Genomic DNA, 25104 nt, shown 5'->3' on the forward strand with positions numbered 1-25104 from the left:
CTTGTGTAGACTGTGCTTTTGCCAAGAAAGGTTGGACCAGATGATCCTTGTGGCCACTTCCAACCTGGTATTCTATGATCTCACCTCACAAGTGTGAGGAATCTCACACCTGCTCACCCATTTTCACATTAGATGTATGTGATTAATAACGCCAGGAGGTGACACAAAGCAATTTGTTTATTCAGATCAACCTTCCAATCCCACTTCACTTTCAAAATAAATTACCAAATAAACTCTTCCATGAACTATGCTCTAAATCATGAGGTGGTCACAAAACAAAAACTTCCCATCAGAGAAAAGAAATTTTTTTTGAACCTGTTTTGGTTTCACCAATTTGTTTCTTCCCAAAATGTTAGGATTCTGCAAAATTTTAATCTGACACAAAAATCAGAATGCAGCAACCAGCAGATTCTTTGCTCAATCACATGTCAGTTAAATGATCATAAAGCAATACCAGTACTTTAACAAGGGAATTAAGGGTTGGACTTGATGATCTCTGAGGTCTTTTCCAAGCCAGTCGATTCTGTGATTCTGTGATTCTGTGAATTGCTTCTACAAAATCCTGATAAAAACATTCCTGGAAAACAGTCATTTTAAAAAATGTTTTAGTTGGTTTTGATGTGTCATACCAGCCTGTTTTATTGGGGTAAGTGGATTTAAAAAAAGAACAAAGAAATAAAACCTGACACAGCATTTAGCAGCAGGTTATCTCAATGCACAATAAGCTCTTAGAAATTGAGCCTCAAAACATCCCTCTAAGCCAAGGGCTTTATAAGCAGGGAAACTTGCATCAACAGGTTAAGTCACACGTCAAGATCATACAGGACCCAAGTCTTGACTCTTGTGATGATCATATCACAACACAATATTTTGTAGAGAATGACTTATTATGACTATGATAATTACTGTTCAGGTTTCATAGTGTTATCCTGCTGAAATGTAACCCCTTCACAAGATGGGATGTTTTTGAGTAGAACAGTCTGACCCATTACAAACCTTTTTCAGATTTAACCCCTAACTGTGAGCTTAAAATACTAAACCCACATGGCTCCCCAGTTATTTTGATGCTGAAAAAATGGAAGCGCTGCATCACTCTAAAACTGCAAAGTAAGGCTGATGTAGCAATGAGCACCAGCTATGTCATTAGAGAAGCACAACTCTACACATCACAGGGTGTATGTGCCTTCTTTTACTCTAAAGGTTTGAGGTTTGTTTGTTTCACTTTTACTTGGCTTTAGATTTTGGCCGAGCCAGTTGCCAGTGTTCCCAGACACCTATTCCCAAGGGACTTGTCTCGCCCTCATTACCAGCAGGTGTCATGGTGAAGGATGTGAAATACTCTTGCTGCCAAGTTCAGGCTGCAGTCCCTGCTCTGGGGATTGCCAGGGAAAGCCCTGCTCCCTCTACTCCCTGCCAGGGCAGAAGTCAGTGCCAGCACCTTGAGCAACCCCATGTCCCTAAGTTTTCTACTTGCACCATCTTTCTCCATAGCCAAGAGATGAAAAGCTTCTCCTGCCAGCTGCCCACAGCACCAGGCTACCAGGCAGCTGGTCTAATTGTTTACTAGCCACTACCTGGCCCTCTAATCACAAGATTATTGATTAATAATTGTATATTACTGTAAAAGAGCAAAAATGCCCGTGTAAAAAAGTTTAAATATATAAAAACACGTCATAAAAATATTTATTTAAAAAATCAAAATGCCCCATGAGCCTGTAAACGTTGCCTGTAAAAATCTCTCTTAACTGGAATAATTTGGAATACAGTCATTCAGGCTCTTTTCTGCCCTGTCCAGTAAAATTTTAAGGAATCTAATACAAATGCCACTTGTATTCTACTTCAACCTTCATCCCACCCGTTTCTATTCTTCTTTGTTTGTTTCCAATATGACAGTTCGATTTCCAAATGTCAGCAATTTTCTTTGGAGGCATCATTTGTCTTTGCTTTTAACAGAGTTCTTCATGGCCTGATTCTGAGGCTTTCTCACGGAGTGGGTTTGAGGTCTGATCGGTAACAAGAGCAACACCAGGATGCTTAGAATGTGCATGTGAAAATACATTGACCTGGAAACAAAAGCAGAAAGAGAATGTTATATTTTTGTTGCCAATAACATGAATTGTGCAACCTCAGTAAGTCCATGCAGAATTTTATGCTAAGTGATAAATGAGGACAGTATGAACCTGACCTAGAAAGCACAAAAATACACCCCTGAATTTCGCACAGCCTATGCATGTAGCATCCACTGGCATAAATGAAAATGTTGCCACGGATGTTAATGTTAAGGCCAGGAATAAATTGGGAAATTCCAGCATCCGAAGTCTGACAGGTCAGGTTAACCCATGTAATTCAACTTCAGGCTTACTCAGCCCATCTCTCTTTTAATGTTAGAATATACATGGCTACATTCTGAAGAAACATCCTTCATTCTTAGGACATAAAAGTTGCTCAAGTTTAAAAAACAAAACAAAAGACAACAAATACACATACACACAAATGATTCCAAGTGCTGTGTTGAGATCTGAAATAAATCAAAACACTCAGCTTTTAGCTGGGGAAGGTCAGGTAGTGATGTTTACAGCAGGGTTGTGTTTTTGAAGGCAACTACTCAAAGGTATCTTAATTTGATATCTTATTAAATATCAAATATTTTTATTTCAAATAATTTGGTAAACACAAGATTGAACAGAAATAAAAAATATTAAACCTATTACATGAGGCTCTGGCAACTTGGGGAGGACTACATCTGGGAAAAGTATGGTCCAGCTCTTAACAACAGAGATGCACCTTTCTATGGCCTCATTTATGCTTCTTAGCATAGTTCTAATATTTTGTAAGGTGGTTAAGACCACTGCCAGGTGTGCAGTGCTCCAAACTTCCTTGCTTAACAGTTTCTAAACTTAAGTATTAACTATATTCTAGGGCAAAGAATATTAAGCTGATGAGCCAACTTGGGGCAAGGGTTGAAAATAATTTTCTTTGTTCAGAACCTTGGTAAAAGTAACATTTCTGCATTCATGGATGCTGGCATAGCACTAGCAAGTTCTTTATACATATTTATTTCTGTAGTTTTGATGTTAGCAATGTAGTCTCACAGAATTATATTAATATTTACTACATGGAATGACCTATTGTAGCACAAAAGGAACCAACTTCACTTAAGGGGTAAATTTATAAACTGGTTTAATATTTTAGTCTTTTCTCTCCTTTTTTTTTGTTCTGACTGCTGTTTGCTAATTTTGTCTTTAATTATAGAAAAATTAGATGTTAACAAGGTAGTTGGGAATGCACCTTACTGAAACTAAGAAAGATTTGGAGTAATTTTTGTACAGTACATTTTCTGTGTTGAAATAAAGTGTTTTAAGAAACAAGAATAGAAAATGTCAAAATTCAACCCCATTTGAACTGACTTACTGACAGCAGCTATCCTGACTACCAGTTCTATATCTTATGTTATAGAGGAATGAATTGTCTTTTGTCTTAACCAAAATCTGTTACTCTGTGTTGAAAGTTTACTGAAGAATGAAAGAAAAGTAAAGCAATGTAGTCCAGTCTTCCTTTCCAAATTATTTTCTCAATTTCTCTATTTCAAATTATTTTTATTAGAGTATATCCCATATACTCCACTACACGAGTGTTTTCTTATTTTTAAGGAACCTAAGGAAGTATTCACTTCTTATGAAAGTATTCAAAAAGAGAAGCATACACATTTCAAGAGGTAATACTCTACCAGGCAACCTCCTTATCTCCTGCTGACCCATCAGATCTCCTGTTCTACACACTTGGCAGCTGGAATCTTGGTCTTTTCTCATCGAGTCCTTCCTACTGCTAACTCACATTATTCTTAACCTCTCCAGCCTTGGCCACTGTTAATGGCTCAGACTTGACTGTTTCGAAAAAGGGAACCAAATACACAAAGTGGCATAAGGACGCAGAAAGACTGAGAAGCAGAAGTGCTCTGCCTTAGCATTATTATTATTATCATTTCAATAAGTTATAGGAGCGCAAAAATCACCCCTTACAGATTATTAAACATCCTGTTTGGACTCCTTTCAAATGTGATGAAATGTCAACTTCTTTTCAGAGTGGTTTGGGTTGTTTAACAAAAGCCTGTGCCATTCTAAAGAGTAATAGTCAAGAAGAGAGAACTTACTTGTAAAACTTAATCGTGGGCTCAACAGCCAGCATAACAAATGGCGCAACAGTATAGCACACGGCCAGTTGAGTGACAACCCAGGTAGCAACGTCATAGGCTATCTTGAGAGGCACTGACGAGAGGAAGTAATGCCTGCAATTGTTTCTTACCTGCAGGTCACAGAAAAGTACACAGAAGATTATATAAATCAATTTCTTAGGCAAAGTCATGTGGACGCATTGCAGTGGATGACACTCCACTTATCATCACCACTAGTACAGAAAAGCTTATACTCTGGTTAGAAAGCCCCGAGAGTAGGAAGACAGAAGTGTACTGACTGGCATCTCCAAGATCCCACAGTCAATGAGCAGCAAATAGAGAAGTGTCCCCCAATTGCCCTGGCAGCCAAGAGGGCCAACCATGTCCTGGGTGCATCAAGCACAGCATTGCCAGCCGGGCGAGGGAGGTGATTGTCCTGCTCTGCTCTGCCCTGGTGCGGCCCCACCTGGAGCACTGAGTGCAGTTCTGGGCAACACAGGATAAAAAAGATATAAAGCTACTGAAGGGTGTCCAGAAGAGGGCTACAAAGTTGGTGAAGGGTTTGGAGGGCAAGCCATATGAGGAGCAGCCAAAGTCACTGGGTTTGTTCACCCTGGAGAAGAGGAGACTGAGGGGAGACCTCATGGGTCTACAGCTTCCTCACAAGGGGAGGAGGAGGGTCAGGCACTGATCTCTTCTCTTTAGTGACCAATGACAGAATCCAAGGAAATGGCAGGAAGATGTGCCAGGGGAGGTTTAGGTTGGACATGAGGAAAAGGTTCTTCACCCAGAGGGTGGTGGAGCACTGGAACAGGCTCCCCAGGGAGGTGTCACGGCCCCAAGCCTGACAGTGTTCAAGAAGAGACTGGACAACACCCTCAGACACATGGTGTGAACTGTGGGGTTGTCATATACAGGGACAAGAGTTGGACTCGATGATCCTTGCAGGTCCTTTCCAGCTCAGGACATTCTATGATTCTAACCATGGGAGCAGACTCTCATCCTGGGTGTCTGGCACAATATCTTTGAGGAGGAGAGCTGGTATGACTTGATCTTCCTCTCTCCTGGCTTTAATTTATTTATGGTTATCAACAGTGAAACAAAGTTACTTTAAATGAATAAATATGTGTTTCTACCTGCAAGCATTTGCTCCCTAGAGATTTTGGTTTATCTCAACATCTATGAAATCCTCATAAATAAGAAGCAAAGCACATGTTAAGACTGCATGTTCAGCAACCTGCTGTAGCCACAGCAGCTAATACTGATCACTAGCTTAATTCATCCTTCAGATTGACCTGGTTATTTATTCATAGTCAAAGTCTGAAAGACAACGATGGTGCTTCCTAACCCTGCACCACAGGTTGGTTCATCCTGAAAGATCAGCAGTAATAAATTTAACAAAGTGAGAGACATAAAACTTGTTCTCTCTTTGGTGACTCCACCCAAGAATGAGGCTCATAAACATGGAGACCAGTTTACTGCATCAGTTGCATCCACATTAAACAGTTAAAGTTTGAGCTAGCGCTCAACCCACAACAGCCTCTTGTGAAACATTGTGTCCAGAGCTGATTACATGCCAACATATAGAAAACATGACCTAGCGGAAGTCTGGACTCAAGCTTAACCTTGAATCCCAAACTAATCTGACATAGCTGGTGGTACTTCTAACCGTACACACACAAGCAACATTTCCTCTGGCAGCCAAGGACAGCATTGCAGCACGTGCAGAACTGGGCTGGTTATAACTGCTGGGGGTACTTTGTAATCAGCATCAATACAAAACAAAGTTTCAGTGAACCTCAAGTTTACAAAGGCATGAAAGAGGGCTCACAACAGGGACAAGCTGCTTGACCATATCAGGGTGGTTCCCACAGTTGACAGCTGGATAGTATCTAGCATGGGTCTTAGAAGAGAACAACAAAGGGTACATACTGCTCTGGCTGCGAGTGTGATAAGGATTCCAGTAAGAAACGTAAAATAATATCCAGGATAGATACCATGCCACAGGGCCGAGAGGATAAACGTTAGAGCCGTAGGGTACCAGGGAGCTCTGTCATAGCAGACACTGCAAAGACAAAAACAAAATAAGAAGAACCTGAACACAACTGAACAATGGAGACTGCACTTAAATCTTTTTCTGTTTTTAAGGTCTCATTCTGTTGTCTTAATGGTCTTATCTTTCCTCAGTTACAGACAAGGGCATGGGACACTCTTGTTTATATGGAGCATTAGATGGGGAGAGGAAACATGCTTTTAGGCACTAGGTGTCCAAAGAGCATCTGTACAAATATTCCTGGTGCTCATAGCATTAAAAAAAAAAAAAAAAAAAAAAAAAAAGGAGGGGAAAGAAAGGGCAGGAGGGCAGGTGAGACCTGTCTTTCAACTTTATATCTCTATCTGGAGTCACACACTGCACTTCAAAACTCTGATGGCAGATCAAGAGCAAGTCGAAGGACAGAGACGTGGCCCCACCATTCACTGGTGAACAGAAGTACTTTTAGGCACTGTTAGCTGGCAGATGCTGGGAACAACAGGGAGTGTCATAAGCTGTTGCAAAGCAGGGGATTCCTGCTAACTTCAGCAGCCTGAAATCTTACTCCAAAGACATCAGCTAATGACACTGGTTCAAGAACACAACTATTTAGCTATCTCAGGTTTAATTGAAAAGAAAAAAGTCAAGATAATGCACTTCTTAGCAGCAACATCCTTTTAATCATGAAAAATAGTAGACATTGACTTGTATGGTGTATATATTTAACAACAAAAATAGCTATGATAACTACAATAAATCCGTGCCTGTACTTCAGATCTTACATTGACTGTACGCTGAGCTTTAATCATGCCAAAAGGTGTAACAAATAACAGGAGACAGTTCAATCTACAAAACCTGGATTTATGCTAGTATTTTTAAGTGTCTTAACAATCACAGGTTAAAATCAGATCTTCTCAGTGCTGCAAGTCTCTTCTTCATATCCTTAACAGGGACCCTCTAAGCGACCATCTTCTGGTAACTCCAAACCAGACTACATTGGGGCTCTGAAGATTTCAACTTCTCTCCAGTTCTAGCTGAACTGGATCCCAGTGGCACAAGGCTTGCATCCAGTGATAGTACACATGGAAAACATAACATAGCAAAGTGCAACCATACAGCAAGAATAATGGAGGCAAACAGAAGCCCAAAAGATGCCATCAAAATGCTATTACATTTTATTATGGAAGATCTGAACAGTTTGTTTATAGCTTTGCTGCTCATATACAAAATGTGGGCATTTTAAATTTGCAGCAATAAAACATTACAGCACCAAATACTCTTGTATTCCACCAACTGTTGCAGACACAGGAAACAAAGACACACAAGAAGCTATACATTTATGAGATTCAACAGTCACTCTTTTTCCAGGCCATCTAGAGTTTTTGGGTCTTACAAGCACATTACTGTTTCACTATTCTTACCGTTTTAGCCAGGCAGCTGTCTGAATATTCCAGTTTTCAATGTACATTTTAAAACTTGTTGCAGTCTAAGAAAGAAGTTCACATGAAAGGTTAGCAATGAAACTTGTAAAATAATACTTTCATTTTAAATTAGAGAGGAGATACATGGAAAATATTAATGCCAGTAGCTACGTGTTGTGAAGACTGTGCCACAGTCGTCCATCGTTACATGTTTTGGGAGGGACATTAACTAGGCTGACTGGTCACTGCTAACACTTGGCATTTGCTGTAAAATCTCCTTTTGTTTTGTGAAATTAAATACTATGTTTGGTTATTTTTAAAACAATGGAAAATCTGAAGAACTTTCTTGTTTTAGATGCTTGGCCTTCCATTCATAAACAGCTTCATTTTTTGGAAAAGGTGTCGCCACCCATTACACAGCCTGGACTTCCCTAGAGTGCTATGAAAACAAAGTATTACCAAAAAACCTTAAAGAAATGCATAATTATTTGGAGAAGGAAGGGGGAAGACTAAAAAACAGAGACCAAAAAAAATTAGGACTAAATTTAGAAGCCAGTTCTCAGCCCACTTCCCAGCTTGAGAAACCAGAATAGACTCCAGGGTCCTGGGAGAACCACCTGTACTTCCTCACAACATCAGTTCTGCCAGCTTTAAGGGACTGCTAGACCCCATTCAGCATCAGTTTGCCTAATCCAGATCAACTTCACCTCTAGTAGTTTCCCATCCTTGCTCCCCCTTGGTTCCTCGCTTGCTGACAGAAACCTCCAAGGACCTCCTCACCAAGCGGGGACATGATTCAGTGACACCACATTGTTTTCACATATCAGCTGAAAGAAAGGGCACACTGAAAAGATGGACCAAAGGCAAAGGTGTCCAAAGGGAATATGCATTTTTACACTTCCACACAGAATCCTGAAAGTTAGCTCTCCATCCTCTGTGTCTAAAGCATTAAAATGATTAGCAATTCCCAGTGCAGCACTGCCACATTTTAATAGCATTACTGCATCAAGAGAAGCCAAGAAAAAAATAATTTCTCTTCCAAGTAATACTGTCACTCTCTTTGGGCCTCCTCGAAATTCCCCTGTTACATTAACAAGAGAGAAAGTAGTAATTGGCTGTCAAAACATGCACGCTGCCAAGGCTTTCTTCAAGTCCCCCACATGCGTTTAGTTCCTGTCACATTTTAATGCCCTCACAACTCCTGCCATGTGCTTATCTTTACTACAGATCAGGCCATTTCTTAGCCAGATTTAGCACTCAGGTTCCCTACTCTTAAGCAATTTTACCTATGTAGGTGGATATACATGCTTAAAATGCACTGCACAATGACACTTACATTCAATGCCCAGAATTGTTGTTGGGTATAAAGTGCGAGTTCATGGTCTCTGTAGCCTCTCTTTTTGTCTTTGCACACGTGATCTAATCAATGGAGAGCACTCTATTCTATGATCCTGGAAATAATTTCTCCACTCTGATCTCTATTTCCCATGTAACCAGTAAAGCAAAAAAGTTTCAAGGGTCCTTACAGTTCGGTGCGTAGAGAGGAGCAAAGGCTCCTGTTTCCTTAATTTGGCTTAAGAACATTGCCTGCACTTCGCTTTCCTCCTTCAAGTAGAAACTGCCTCAGCCCATCAAGGAAGGAATTGCCTCCTGCCCCCAAACCAAATCAGATATTGATTCATGATCTTAGAGCGGTATCTAGGGTGTTACTGTCATTGAGGAGTATAAAGCACTATGGACGGTGTATTCTGTACCACTCAAGGAGAGATGTATAATGATGATTAATTATGGTAAAAAAGCCCACCATCACCACCACCACAAAAAAAAGAAACACAGAGAAAGGAAGTTGAGAAAGGCAAAACACATAATGACATGTACAGCTTTGGCATCTTTCAATGTTTTTCAATGAAGAATTATAGGGGCTCTTTCCTTTTTGAGCAGAGCTATTAAAGCACATTCGCTTAGTCACAGATCGTTCAGCAATAAAGCAGTCAACTTGTTTTCATCTGCTTTTCCTTTTAAAATCATAACTACAGAATTACAGGGAGAAGCTCCTCCTACTTCTACAGAAAAGAAGCCTTTAGAAAGCAGTCTCAGACACATAAACATTTTCACATCCCACTGGCATTCACAAAACATTATTCAGGGCAAACAAATTACATTGGCCATCTTTCGCGCTAGAGAAACAAACATAAATAGCTTACAAAAGACTAACGGATGTCAAAAGCATCCTGCAGTCACAAGAAACATGTGTGACAGATGTTTTGAGAAACAGCGCGGCTTGCTGGATGGAGCTGTAGATCAGCAGCCGTCTAAGCTCTATGTGGCCCGGCCAGTTCCCATGCAGGTTGCTCAGTTTGTGCCTGTGATCTCTCTGACCTTTGCTTTTCTCCACTTACCAGAGGCACTCCAGCACGTGCAGGGACCCAGCCCTTGCAAGTGTCATGGCAGCCTCTTTCACTGCTGCCACCCATCTCAACTGGGTTACAAAAGTGGAAGACTGCTAGAAGTAAATAAACAGAATACACTACAGATGGTGGAGAATCATAGCTGTGAGCAGTTTATTGACCTGCTGAACTCAGCCACAATCTACTCTAATTGACTGCTCATTTATTAAACATCTGATTAATCATTTATTAACCCTCTATAAACTATTTAGAAATGCAACCTGAATACAGAGCGTGACGAAGGCTGTGGGATAGATGCTTCTTATCTGCCCAATAAATAAAATACAAAACCTCTCCATGTCAAAGAGGTGTGGCCTGATGGCATCGACCTATTTTCCTTCTAGCAAAGCTTCTCCTCATTATCATGCCCATTTGTCTATAGTTACACAAATGCAGCCACTCCTTTAACTCACCTCAATGTTCCAGATATTTAAATTGGACAACAGGTCCCAGTGGAAAATGCCCTTCTCATCAACTCCACTGAATCCATAACCAGCTGCATTGTTGACTGCATCTGCTACAACATCAAATCAAAACGGGTCAAATCAGACTGCTAGAGGAGCCGTGTTTTCTTACAAGTCAGTATGACACTAAACACACAATTAAGTCAGTTTTATAGCAATTAGCATTCTCTCCTCCAAAGAGAAGCTTCTTCTTGGCAAAGGGACACTGCTATAAGGTGACACAAGAGTCATTTCCTCAAGAGGAAAGACTATCTACTCTTTGGGCAGAAGGAATAAGATAATAAAATAAAAATAAAACAGCAATAGATAAAAATCACTTTTCCCTGTATGTTGCCTTTATTATCAATCTGAGATATATTTATATGAGATGCCACAAAATCAATTAGCATACTTGGATGTCACAGCATTTTCCAGAGTTCAGGAAAACTTCAGTGTCTCAAAGGCATGCTTACCACTTCTATTGAGTACCAACACCGTTGTTTTAATTAAGACTTTCATTCAGACTTCCACAGACAAAACCTTCTGCTAATCCTGTTGCTCAGTGCCTCCCTAAGTACCTCATCATCTCTACAAATCAAATATTGAGTAACTCCAGTTACAGACTTAGCTACTTTAAGTGCAAATAAAAGCTTGGGTAACGGTAGGCATTTCACATGCTGCAATTCTTGCTCTTTCTCAGGGCGCCAGTCAGCTGCCTCCTTGCTCAGCCTTGCCTGGGAGCCCTCCCATCACTGGGTCTCAAAATCCTACTTTTAACATGCCCCTGCGGGAAATCCCCTCTCGGAGCACTAAGAAAACAGGAGGGACTCATTATCTCTCGATCATTAGGAGTAGTCAACACCAAGGATTATTGGAAGCAAAAGGAAAGTGAAAATACAGGTAAGGCTTTTCCTTCTAGATCATTTAGAAAATACAAGCCTGGTTAAGTTACACTTTTAAAAGGTAAGCATTTCTTTCCCAAAAATGAAAACTGAATTTGCTCTGTAAGTGCTATGAAGACAGGCACAAACTCATGATGGAATTCTAAAACCTGGGAGAGAACCTACTTTAAAGCAACAAGACTAATAATAAATAAATAAATAAATGAAGAACCTTCTCTAACCTAAAATTTTCCCTGGCTCTTCCCATCTCAATGACACCCTTCTCAGTTTCAGGTGTATGCATTGTTGGCTGGGTTTTCAGGATCTCCCCTACACACAGACTTGTAATACCAGCAAAAAAATTCAGTCTCCCAATTTTCAGCCTGTCTTAAAGTGATTTGACTCCTCACACATGGATGGGAAAGGTGCCTTCTAAAAGGAAGAAGGTAAAATACAAAAAGATTATTTTGACTACCAGTCTAACTGGCTCCCAATAAAAGAAATTTGCTTCTTTCTATAATGAGCCCTCTTCCTTATCTTCTCCTTTTTCTTGCCAAGATTCTTGGGTCCTTCCCAACACCTCCTTCATTCCCCACTTTCCTCATGATTCTTCAATCCTTTCTCTTGACCGCTCAAAGCTAACACACACAGGATCACACAGTGCCCTGGAGACAAAGCCTAACTTTAGCCCCCCAACAAGAACTACAGCTTTCTAATACAGATGCATGTGCTGAAGATGTCCCACATGAAGAGAGAAGTCTGATGTAAGCGGCAAATTACGCATAAAGCTTTAGAGGAGGCAAACCTTTTTTCCTAAGAATTGCCATAAAACTTATTTTTGTACAATTACGAAGTTTTAAGAAAGAGGAAATTGTTACATTGTCTTTACTGGCAAGAAGCTGAAAAGCAGATTTGGTTCCAGAGGCAAGAGATGTCAGACAAGCTAGAGGAGATTTTATGAACATTTTTCAAAACTTTTGACATCTCCCCACTTCGATGTGGTCTACTGCCTACAGGAACACATGTACGTCTCCCACGGAAACTACAGGTCTAGGGTTTCATTTATTTTTGTTTCCCCACAATGTTTCAGACCCCCTCCCCCATTTATTATCTTATTTATTGCCTACAAAAATAAGTGATGCAGCCAGACTTACCTAAAGTCCACGCAAAGTAATACTTTGGTTTTGCTGCCTGTGTTACAACATACAGGTAACCAAGTCTTGACAAGAAGGGTGTTTTATCAAGAAACTCATTATCAATAATATATGCCATAGGGAAGTTCTTGGTAAGTGTCAAGAATAAAATGAGAGATACTAGTGTGATACACAGCTTGTACATCACTGCTCCCTAAAAAAGCACAAACATCAATGAAACATTCATTAGAAACATTTGCTTAAGGGGAAAAAAAAAAAGGTAGTACTCATAACATACAAACCAAATGCACTTCAAGGACCAATTAAGTTAGCAGTGACAAAGTTGATAATTAGTTTAGAAGAGGTAACAAAGGAAAGGCCACAGCTAAAGCTTTGGTTTAATTTGTTTTCCTGAACTTCCTGTAGGTAGGTACAAAGGACAATTAGAAGTCAAAACTGGTGATGAACTTAACATGAGAGTCCTACATTATTTAGCGAAGGTCCTAAAATCAGAAATAAAACAAGCAAAAACCCAAACTCTACAACATAAAGGAGAAATCTTCCCTATATGGACTGTCATCTCCTGGAACTAAAGACTGGATTCCTTCTGGAAGCCAAAAGCATTGGTATTCAGTACAATAGCTGGTCTTATTGCCCAGCTGTCATCCAGAGATCTTGCTAAAAACCACTTGTCCAAAAAGCATACATCTTACACAGCACATATACCTTCCCATGATATAGGGTATCTGCTACACCATACTGTTTTCTGTGACCACTCCCTAGCTTTCTATATACTAATACTATCAACAATCATGTCAGTAGTTAGAAGATCAATTTCAAATACACATCACGAGTAAACTACTTGATACAGTCAGACTTCAAAAGGTAAATCTGGCACTTGGGTACCATGTAAAAATTGACTTATGTTCTCAAAAGACAAATAAAAGTGCAATACAATGTTGAAAAAACAATGCATTTTTTTTTAATCTCAAGTAGTCTTTTTATATCATTTTCATATTCAGGATTAAAGTAACATGCAATTGTCTTTAAATGCCTATGTTGCAAATTTTCATATTCTCTGCTCAATTGCATCTAACACAATACAGGCTTATTCTGACCTCAGTCAGACTAATGTAAGTCAGAAGTAACACTACTGGAGTCAGTAGAAATACAACCATGTGCAACAGGAATCAGGTATGTTTAGGCACGTTCAGAAGAGACATTTTGCACACACTCACATAGCTGCGCATTCAGTGTCACTTTAAGGTAAAGGAGAGGAATCTACTTCTCATTCTCTGTTATCCTGTCTTACAAGCAGGTCATTTTATAGGAAGGTCTTCAGTAATATTAACAAAATATAAAATAATATTAGTGTTAATCGTGTATGAAGAATTGCCTTCAAGTCATCTTAAAGCGTGAGAATCTCTTGCAAAGCACCTTTGCAAGCGACAGCTTCTGATTAGTTGTGATTCATGTACTTCTAACATCTCCTGCCCTATGGGTGGGATTTGACTTCTTTTTTTTTTTCTGACATGTCCTCTTCTGTTTGGAGCTGAACTGCAACTTGTCATTGTCAGAACCTGCAGACCTTTCCCATCGCTGCACAAAGGACACTCATTAACCAATGACCCGTTTTGCAAGCCAAACACATTTGGGGAATTCAAGAGGAAGACACTAGCCCTTCACCCCAACCCTGTGATAAAAACAGCAGCCACTTCAAAGAAAAAAAAGCCTCTGTAATCTTTACTAGGAAGATAACCCAAAAATGTTTTTTCTTCTTCGTTTTTAATTATGAGAAACATATACAAAGCTGTACTCTCCTGCCTTTCACAATAAATCTTTGCCATTTTAAAACTTACAGTTGGAGAAGGATCAGGAAGTCTGTCATAACCCTTCTGCTTCCAGTTCACTTCTAACAGTTTCATGTGCACATGCCTTCCTTCAATGAAGGCTATATAATCCTTGTAATTGCTGCAAGGCCCAGCTATGATGCTCATAAAATTGAGGAGATAGCTTAAATACTCCAGTAAAGAAGGTCTCGTCCTGTGAAAATCATCCACGCACATCAAAACAAAAGAAAAAAAAACAAACTAGGTAAAACACAGCAAAGATTTTCACAAATGCTTTTTGTTGTACTCTCTGCCTCAGTCCTCAACTCTCTCCTGCCACCCTCCCCACCAGCTGAAACTTCATTAGATCTATTTTGGAGAAGACGAAGTGCAGCCTCTCTTATATCCTGGTGATGTCTGGCAGATGGCAGTCAGCACAAGGGTAACAAGGAAGTGCTTAAAATACCGGTGAATGAATGCCACTGATTTGAAAAGTTGCAATCTTATTACTAGAAACATTTTAGTTAAAAACAGTGAGAAATTTAGACACCCACTCTCAAACACATTGACTTGCACATCTTGAACAGGCCAGTGGTGCCAGGAGTGAGAAGTTGGTAACAGGTTTTGGACATCTGCCAACTATGTCAGGGGCCTGTATGGGCTGGCAGACCACAAGCTGAGTAACACTGGTCTCACCAAGCAATGTGATGCAGTAGCTTGTCTTGTTGTGCAAACCACAGGGTGGGGAGCATTTAGATCAGGACTCTCAAGCCTGAGAGGAGCTCTCACCCATCCTTCAGTTCAGCCTTCAGAAAAATGGGCAATGTGATGTGAGGACATAGAGGAAGAGAAAGAAGAGGCATTCTGTCCTACTGTGCAAATAAAGGAAGTAATTGCCTGTATTGCATCACAAACAGGAAGAGGAACTAGGGAGAAAACACAAAAATCAAAAGACAGCTGAAGATGAAAGTCAAAGAGAATCTATTGTGTTCGTTATTTCCATGTTGCAAGTGCAAATCCCACAAGTTGCTTGGAGGGGAGTTTACATTAGATGTAAAATGAAGAAGATCCACTGTCCTTGCTACAGATCAGTAGGATGTAAAACTAAATGATGCATAGGCCTCTCACTACCAGTGTAATTTGTAAAATGTTGGGCTTGCTTTATTTATACAGCAGAAAACACCAACATTTCAATTTTGCACTACGATACACAGTGCTCTCCACAAATGTGCCAACAGTCACCATCCAGGTAAACGAGGAGTCCCCAGATGAGAAAAGAAACTAGGGCACAGACTTTCCAGACTGTCCAAGACACAGATGGACATGCATAAACCAAATACCACTTAAAATTCTTTCAGACCTAAACATACATTTCTAGCTGAAAAACTAAGCAACAGTTAAACATTTGCTGTTGCCTACTTTTATTCTGAAGCTGAATTAGTTTGAATAAACAGATAGCTTAACCGGGATTTTCTGCTTTCACCCTGCTGGCTATTGTAGATGTTAGTGCCTGAATGATATGTTCTCTGGTGAAATTTCACAGAAAGATGCAGCAAACAATTTGGGGTAAGGATCATCTTTCTGTTCTGCAAAATTTGGACCATGATTCGCGCTTTTGTGCTCTACAGTAAGATTAAAAATAAAGTCATTAGTTTCAATGTACATTCTGAACATGGGTGGGTGGAGAGACATGAGCAATGCATGAAGGAATGTACAGAGGATGAGTGAGAAACAAAAGCAGACCAAAACCAGGAGGGAAGACAAAAGGCTGTATTACCAAAGGGGATTTAAAACTCTTCAGTTATGACTTGTCTGCCACTGACAAGCTATTGGCATGTACTTTTCTATTATGAGCTCATCTACTGTACAAGGAAAAAAAAGTCTGTTTGGTGAGAATTTGACTAGAATTAATCATATGGTCATAAGGGCCTAGTGCAGTTAAACATTATGCTGTCAGCTTTAAAGATAGACACAAAGCTATGGGTCACAGAGAAAGTTCTATGAGTTTCCCTACAGTATTTTTGATTTTCGAGAAATTACTCCCTTCTTACTTTTAGAAGATCACAGGTACACTTTCTGATGGCTCAATCTTCTGCCTTGGAAATGAAGGAAATAATTTCCTTGGCCTTAAACAAACACTTCATGCTGAAAAGTAGTTATGGTTATCTAATTCTGTAATACTAATTATTCTTAAAAAAAAAAAAAAAAAGAAAGAAAGAATTCACCTGCCTGCTGCACTTGTATTTAGAAAAAAAAAAGGCACTCTAACAACGACCAACATGCTGTATCCCTCTGAACAATGAGAAGACTAATCACATAACTTGAAGGACTATGAGTATTAACATTACAGAGGGAGACAGGAAAAATAAAATTTCAGTGTCCTAAAATTATGGCAAAGAAAAGCAGTACTTAATGTGTCAGATTCAAACCAAAATGGACTTTACTATGCAGTGGTTTGCTGATAGAGGAGTATTCTACTTGAAAAAGTAACATATCACAGATACGATGAAGACAATAGCCAAAAAAGTCCATATAGTACAGTCTTAGCCTGAATGTAAGAGTTGATTCAGCAAAGACTAGTTTTGTGGAACGTGGAGTATATATTTAAGTCAATGGGACGTTGCCAAGTACTTCAGTGTTTTACTGACCAGCATAAGGTGAAAAAGGCAGAAGTCCTGGATTGAAGAAATAAGGAATATAACAGAGAAACTCTTTACGTGTAAGGAGAGCACTCATAGCAGCATTATAAAAACAAAAGTGCTTGCTCAAGCAGACAGAAGAAGCAGGTAGAACTTGTGCCTTATCTCAGGCTGGGAAGAAGCAGGGAACATTTTTGTGGCTGGGTCAATAAGTTGGTCCTGGCATTGCAAAGGAAAACAAACAAACAAACAAAAAAACACCACCAAAAAACCCACCACACCAAGCCCAAACCCTAAACTTCTTTGGAGGAAATGAAACACAAGTTACTAGAGGAATTAAATTCTTACTTTACAGCAAGCCGATTTTGCTCAGCAGTGAGTTCCTCAGCTTGTCGTCCTATTCCTAGAAAGAAAGAAAAGCCATATTAGACCTTTCTGAAAGCCAGACAATGAAACCTATGCACCAAGCCTTATGTTTGCATCCCACAGATAACTTTCTAAAGCCATAAGCTTCAACACAAGCAACAACTGTCACAGGCAGTTGTAATACAGCTAAATTCCTAACTTTTAGGTCATGTACATTCACATTCCATGCTACCTCTTTACCCAGTTCCCTACCTCATTCCCTGTCTCACCCTCACTACACTTTGAGGAGAAGCAGCCATAGTATTCCCACAGACACAATGCAACTCGCCATGCCACCAACTGGCAGCGACCCCAGCAGCCTCTGCTAACAGCCCTGGGCTGGAAAAACCTCTGTTCCCAGAAGCCGCCAGCTCATTTAGGCACAAGCCTCCCGCTGGCTCCTTGGTGAGAAATGGAGCATTTCACAGCAGGAGGAGTGGGCAGTGGAAGAGAAACGGGCTCTCAGGAAACAGAAGCTTTGCTGGTGTGAAGGAGCAGCCTGGCTGCCTGCTGCTGGAGCAAGCCTAAACACACACACATCAGTAATAATCTGGAATCGTACAAGGTCCAGGCTAGAAGGGTTGACCTCCTGTTGAGCACACAAGACCTTTGGCGCCAAAGGTAGATACATATTCGCTGTCCTAGGAAAACTACAGAAAAATCTGGTGTGATGGCCAGCGCATAAACAGACATTGCTCATAGCAAATACCTCAAAACCTTTACTCTGAAGCTTTGGCTGTACACACTGTGAGGAATCCCACTGGCTTCAGCAGAACAACTTACCACAGGGTGAGTCACAGCACTTGATGCTGAGTGTTCATATATACATCTTCACAAGACCAGGGACCTGGCATCAATCAACACTACTGTTTGAAGCATACTGGCCATAATTACCAATATACACACAGAAAACCCATTTCCTAAAAAGACTGCTGATAAGCTGTTCATTCCCATTGTCTCTCTGTTTTTTCAGTTTGTAAATACTGGGAGGATGTGAGTTCCAGGGAAACAATTAAGCACTTAATTACTTAAAGGACTGGGTATTTTGTTTGTCTGTTTCCATTTAAGGGCAGCTATGTTTAATTTTTAGAAACAGAGATTTGTCACTGATGCTTGAACAGCAAGTTGCCTCTGTTTGATCAACTGCTTCGTATATGGATGTTCACAATGTAATGAGCCTTTTCCATCATCATTAATCTGCTGGATTTGTGGTTTGCTTAAAATGCTCCTGCCTCTGCTGTTATCTTTTCCTTTTTGTCTGTTCATTTACCTTCAATATTCTAGATGTGCATCTAGGCTGCATGCCACTGCAGCACGCAGTGGTACCTGAGCTGGCTACCTTAAATAACAGAAGCAGAAAAGCCTCAGTAACACAAATGTCAGTGACAAGGTCAATTAGCCCACACAGAGCTCCAAGCTGCACCCATTACAGACAGCTAAAAGCATTAGACCCACTTGTGTAAATGTGGTCTGAAAAAAATGCCAGACCCTGCAGTCTGTGGTGTGGCCATCACCTAAATTCTAGATGATTACAACTCCATAGAAGGCTACTAACTCAGCCACCCACAGCTTATAACACCATGGGCCTCAGACTATCAGAAGTTCACACTGCAACATCAGGAGACATGAGCAATAACAGCACTGATGACATTTCTAGTCTTTGTGCTATACTAGACAAAGGCATTTCACTGGGAAATAATAGTGTTCTTTGTCACAGCACAGCACAAGGCTGAAGGCAAAGTTCTTTTGCTTGCAACTGTGCTTCTCCCTACACTGGCAAAAAGCTGCTGAATTCCGTCTCTCACAACTCATGAAGTGTATCATCACTAAATATATCAGTGATAGGATATTTTTGCTACACTGACATTAAAGGCATGAGTTACATTAATGTATCAAATGCACCTCTTGAGAGCTTAAAGAAAATGCACTGTAGCATCTAAACAGCAGATACTGTTGCTAGCCAAAATGCAAACTGGGCCCCAAGGAAGCAGAGCCCGCAAAGGGAAGAACAGTTGCCTTTGTTACTGCAAAGACAGTTTGATCCTAGAGGACTGATCAGAACTTGAAGTCTTTAGTTTTCCTCCAAAAAGCATTTTTCTTCTTCATTTGGAATGACTCACTGAACTACATTCATTCACTCCATAAGTCAATGGCAGAATGTGCTGGAATAAAAAGGTTGTCTTCAGGACATGCAAAGAGATTCCTCTTCTTACCATCATGTAACTGGCATGCAAGTGTTGTGATCTTCTGTGTAATTATCATCAGCGGACTGTAACAAAGACAGAACAACAGTTAAACGTCTCATAATTCATATTATTCCCAACTTCCTTACTGAATGTCTTTATCCCTTTAAAAGGCATAACTGTATTAGCAACGAGTGGAAAACATCCAATTAAAACTGAAGGAGGAAGTCAGGCATAAGACAATTGCCTGGGTTCAAAACAACCCCACAGTAACTTGCACTGGAATTTTTAATTGCTAAGTGCACACAAAGCCTTATTTTATGTCTCCACATCCTGCAGCAATGCAAATTGTAATTCAGCAGAAATCGTGCCACTAGGAAATACCAGCTTCTGCAGTCCACTGGGCTTCCTTTCAGGCAAAGACCAAATTCAAGCCCCAAATGATACAACACCAGAATACAGCGGCACTGCTGTGACATAACTATGGCTCTCCTTACTGTTAGTCTCCTATTGTTTTTTTAGGGCACTGAGGAGATGGACATCAACTCTGCCAATACACATGCTTATTTCCCCAAATGAATAGCCCTATCAATTAGGGCTACGTGCAAATACCAGAGTCAGCACAGCAGAGTTTCCCACTTGCTTCTTGGCCATGCAACTGCCTTGCAACAGCCTGTCCAAGATGTCACATTTAACTAGGAGTGTTTGGGCATGTGAGATCTGGAGCATCCCAAAATCATGAGCTAGCTGTAGCTGAGCCACACTTACAGGCTACAACAACCCAGCAGCTTTGGGACCAACATAACAAGCAGCCTAGGAATAGCCATTACATTCAATGGGGCTGCTTATATTAATATTTATGTAACCAGCTTTACAGAGCTTCTTAGCCCTGTAGGCAAATGTGAGCTGCTGCAGGTAAGGAATAGAAAAAAAGCAAAACTCAACTTGTTGGTATCAGGAGCTGGTCCCCATGAGGGTAAAGGACATACCCAGAAGCACTTGGAGGTACATAAGAAGAAAGATGGGGCAAAACCATGGGGAGAACTAACCAGTCTCTCACAGGCAAAGGTTCCAGGGCTAATTGTGGTCAACAACAGCTTCTAAGGGCTGTGGAGCCCTAATCACAAAACCCTGCACTGAACACCTGTAATCAGGAAGGACCCATGGCAGGCAAAATGAGGGATAAGCATCTGCTAACGCTGCCTCTCCCCACCTCTCTGCCACTGGGGACACCAGCACAGGGCACCCAGATCTCAGGAGACCTTCACAACCACTATATCCAGGAGGCTGTAATGGGTGATGAGGATACATCATGATTTTTAAAGCTTTAATTGTGATGTTTATATGTAAAATCAGTTCCACAGAAGAGATTTGTCTTCTCTACAGATTAATACAATGGATTGTTTCTCGATTCGGTGATAAATTATCAACATAAACCATACAGAGGTTTCTGCTTGAACACAAATGTTGTCTTCAATACGGAAATTAAAACCCAAGTTTGGGCATAGGCTATTTACAGAGTTTGACAGGTAAATGGAACTTTTTAAAGAGACATAGAAGATTACTCAAAATATTATGGCCATTCATTTCAAACATTGTAATATATTTTCTGGAATCCAATGAAGGAAAAAAGCTGAAGGCTTTTTGGTTTTAGTTTGAGCACTGTATTTTCCCCACTGATTTATCAAAAAAGCAAAAGTTACATTCAATGATATCTCTGATTCATGTTCTGCAGAGAATTCCAAGACATTCTGAATCATCCTCAACTAAAATCGATTTACTGGTTCCAATCAAATGCAAATCCAAAGGCTAAGATAAACTGTTTGAAATCTGATTATCTCACTATGATAAATCAAACTAATTTTCAAGATCGTTAATACGCTGAACATGGTAAACACAAGAATACTGGAAAAACACATTCTTTCATCATAAGTGGTCTTTTTCTTTAATACTAAATATGGCTAATCTTTTTCAAGAGTCTGCATGTAATTCTGCATGAGCAGATAACTTGCATTTTCTAGCCAGAAACAGACAACATGTAGTATCAGTCAATTTCTTCATCAGAAACTACTTTTATTGTTTCAGCAGTCTCTACTTGAAATGTCAGTAAAAAAGCTTGCATATAAAACCCAGAACAAGCTTAGATATACAACCATAACATAAGGATTTCTTCAGCAGCTCTCTTTGGGTCATTCTAATTTTTATTCCAATTCATCTTTCAAGAAGAGTTAGTTACAAGCTATTTTCACCATTAACTTCAACATACTATTTCTCAAAATAGATTTTCCCATTCAGACAAAATTTAGCTTTGCTTCAAAGATACACAAACCCCAATCCATAAGCATACAAAAGCAGATTTTTTTAATCCTTAAGAGAGACAGAGGCTGTCAGTGAACCAGCAGTTTTACTGCAATAAACACAGATTTTTATTTTATCAGTGCTTGACCTTTTAGCTTTATGGGTGAGCACTAACACTTGTTACAAATTGGTGCAATTTGCTGCATATGTTTCTTACAGCAAGCACTTTATGCCAATATTGAAGTGGGTAACTTTAAACCTCAGGCTCAGAGCCAAAACCGTGTGCCTTTAAGTGGCCTAAATTTAGACACTTGTCTTAGAAAATGGGGCCCCCACCATAAGCCAGAGAGAACCAAAACACAAACAGTCCTGATGTGCTGATTAACTGAGGGAAGCAGAAGTGCAGCCTGCACTAAAGTCACACAACATACAAACACAGAGAAGAGAAAGGTTCTCTTCATCTATATTAGGACTCCATCACCTCATTGATGGCACATAGTAACCCAGCAGAAAAAGTCAGTCTTATGCATTTTCATCAGAAAAGACAGACAGTCTGCCTCCCTCAAACCACAACTCCAGAGGAGACAAACGAGCACAAAAGTGATGTTGCCAACACCATGGGTGGGAGGGAGACCCACAAAGTGCATCTGAGACACCCGCAGTTCTCTCTCCTGCCATTCATCATATTACACATCTGCATATCTCTTCTATACCCTACTTGGGAAGGTGGAAACCTGCTGCATGGTGGCAACAGGATGACACCCTCTAAATCTTTCACAAGATCAGTATCACTAAATGCTTCACACAAAGGGTGAGCAAGGTTTCAGGTGAACAGGGAGCACCTTCCTCCTCCTTCACCCGTCTACCATTACCACACTGACTTCATCTCACTGGGGGACCAAGCCTTCACTGCAGGACAGGGCAGAGCTCTGAATTATGTATTAGCTAAGAGTTTTATCTCAAGTTGTAGATGTGTTGTACCTCCTACACACAAACCATAGTGGCCAAATTTTAATTTAAATAAATAAATAAATTATCCCAGGGAGTCTGTATGAAATAGGAAATTTCAACAAATTTTTAAAAAACCCACAAAACTCTCTTTAGCTTACATTAGATGCCTTGAAAAATAGCACTAGAAAAAAATACAACAGAATATTCAGGAGAGGGTTTTACCTCCCTAATTAAACCTTCTGAATGAAAACATACCAGTTAATGTAATTTTCAAACATGACTTGCCTCAACGTAATAAATTTGCCCAGAAGTACAGGAACTAAAGATGTCAGCAGATGTCAGCCTGCTGTGGGGATCCTCCCTGTATCACAGGCCAGCTTCTGCACTGAGTGAGCTTTGATTCTTAGTAGAGAAAAGACATTTACCAAGCAGAGTCTGCCTGACCTTAGGTAATCCTGTGGAGGAGTCTGGCACACACTCACTAGAAATAGTTTCCACTGACCCGATTTCACTAAGAGAGGAGGTGGAGTCAAAAGGCTCACTGCAGGCAAGCTTCCAAAACAGCGAATATTTATCTCAGGTTTATCTCCTTAGCCCTGAAGCCACAAGGAGAAGTTCATGCAGTCGCACTCTGCTACGACATTAAACACACTGCTGAGGGGATTGCCAAGGCACAGACACCATGATGGTATCACTGGCAGTGGGCTCCTACTTCTGCTTTTGACAGCAAAATTAAGAAATGCTGAAGCACACAGAGGAAACATACTTCACTAAACACATCACACCTCCAAAGTAACTTCTTTTTTTTTTTGGTGAAAGCTCCCAAAGAACATTTCTTATGCCTTCATGATAGGAGCATTTCATTTTAAAGAGTATTTGCTTCTGAAGACATGTCCTGGGATGCACTAGATGCATGGAGTAAGTAGCAATGACTGCCTGCTTGAACTTCGGCTCTTTCCCACATTGCAGCTCTTGCAGGGCTTTTGTGTCACCAGTGGCAAGTGATCTTGGTGCAGTTTCAAGTGGACAAATGCCCAGTGAAGCAGGCAAGGCATGAGCAGGCACAGCAAAGAGACTGACCTCCCCTTGCCCACCCTGCACATGCCCTGCTGTGCCACCCCTGGGGACGTGCTGCGGAGCACAGGTACCCACAGCTGCTGGAACAGGAAGTGCAATGTATTGCACTTCATACATTTAAAAACAAAAACAAAACAAAACAACAAAACCAAGCACAAGCAAACAAACAAAACACAACAACAAAAAAACCTCAACTGAACTCACAGGACCAGTTAGTATTTCTGTATGGCGTTTTATAATAACACGGTAACAGAGTACGTGTACGTTTCCAACAGCAGATGTATTTCCTTTGTAAAAACTGGCTATTGTACCTTGGTTCCTTTCTTTTGTGGTTGACAGTAAGCCACTGAGAAGGGAAAAACCAGCAACAAAGCACTAACCACTCAACAAAAATTCACTGCCTGATGTGACACTTGTTACTGAATTATCTGCTTATATGGCTTTTCGAGAGGGCTCTTTCACTGACCATCCCTTTTTAAGCGGTTTGCTGAGAATAATGCTGAAGTTCTGCATTTGGGATAGAGTGAACACATAACGATGTCCATTCTTTCTGGATAGCGATGTCCACCAGAACACTCACATAAGAGGTACAGATTTGACATCTGTAGGGAGGAAAACCGCTTGAGTCTCCATGATAATTCAGCTCTGATCTCTCAAAGACCAACAGAAGGCTGAAAGCAATGCCGATGTGTGTGGTGATTTTCACAAACTGAGTTTCTTTTCTGTAAGGTATAGTACAAAAACACTCACGTATGCACAATCATTCCCTGACATTCACTAAATGAGCTGCAATATTAGGAAATGTTGCTTGGACGCTGCAAGAATTAAAAGAGGAAACAAAAAAGCTCTATGGTCTTAGTTGAGCAAAGGATTAAAGCAGATACAACGTCATACGGATGAGGAGCTCCTCTGAGTTCCATCCAGATGATGATTTGCATATGGCACTTGTTCATATAGTTTGCTAGACTCCAACCATACCTGTTACTAGTTTCCAAAAATCCCAGTCAAGTTCCCTTGATTTAAACCAATTTCTCCCTAAGGCCATAATATTACAATACTCAGGCTGAGTCTGTGATACAAAGAAAAAAATCCCAAACTGTACATTAGTATTACCATTTTTATAAAGTCGTATAGAAACCAGGCAACTTACCAGCATAATCCTCTTAGCATAAAGAAGAAATAATAGAGAGAAAA

The 25104-nt window shown here is 40.3% G+C and overlaps 1 protein-coding gene across 3 annotated transcripts in view; it reads right to left on the reverse strand.

Moving 5' to 3' along the window:
* Positions 1–1665: 1665 nt before the first annotated feature.
* Positions 1666–25104, reverse strand: part of MBOAT1 (membrane bound glycerophospholipid O-acyltransferase 1) — a 55569-nt gene continuing 32130 nt past the window's right edge. For 2 of the 3 annotated variants that reach the window (XM_082046841.1, XM_082046843.1), the window contains exons 5-13: positions 19615–19670; positions 17345–17399; positions 14388–14571; positions 12550–12742; positions 10485–10588; positions 7625–7689; positions 6104–6236; positions 4151–4302; positions 1666–2063 (exon numbers count right to left, since the gene is read on the reverse strand). In XM_082046841.1, coding sequence (XP_081902967.1) covers positions 1931–2063; positions 4151–4302; positions 6104–6236; positions 7625–7689; positions 10485–10588; positions 12550–12742; positions 14388–14571; positions 17345–17399; positions 19615–19670 — 1075 coding nt within the window. In that variant the 3' untranslated portion in view covers positions 1666–1930. The remainder of the gene's footprint in view (positions 2064–4150; positions 4303–6103; positions 6237–7624; positions 7690–10484; positions 10589–12549; positions 12743–14387; positions 14572–17344; positions 17400–19614; positions 19671–25104) is intronic. The other variant, XM_082046842.1, reaches the window with a different exon arrangement.

Source organism: Streptopelia decaocto (genome assembly GCF_964273445.1).
Source record: "Streptopelia decaocto genome assembly, chromosome: 2".
NCBI classification, from domain to species: domain Eukaryota; kingdom Metazoa; phylum Chordata; class Aves; order Columbiformes; family Columbidae; genus Streptopelia; species Streptopelia decaocto.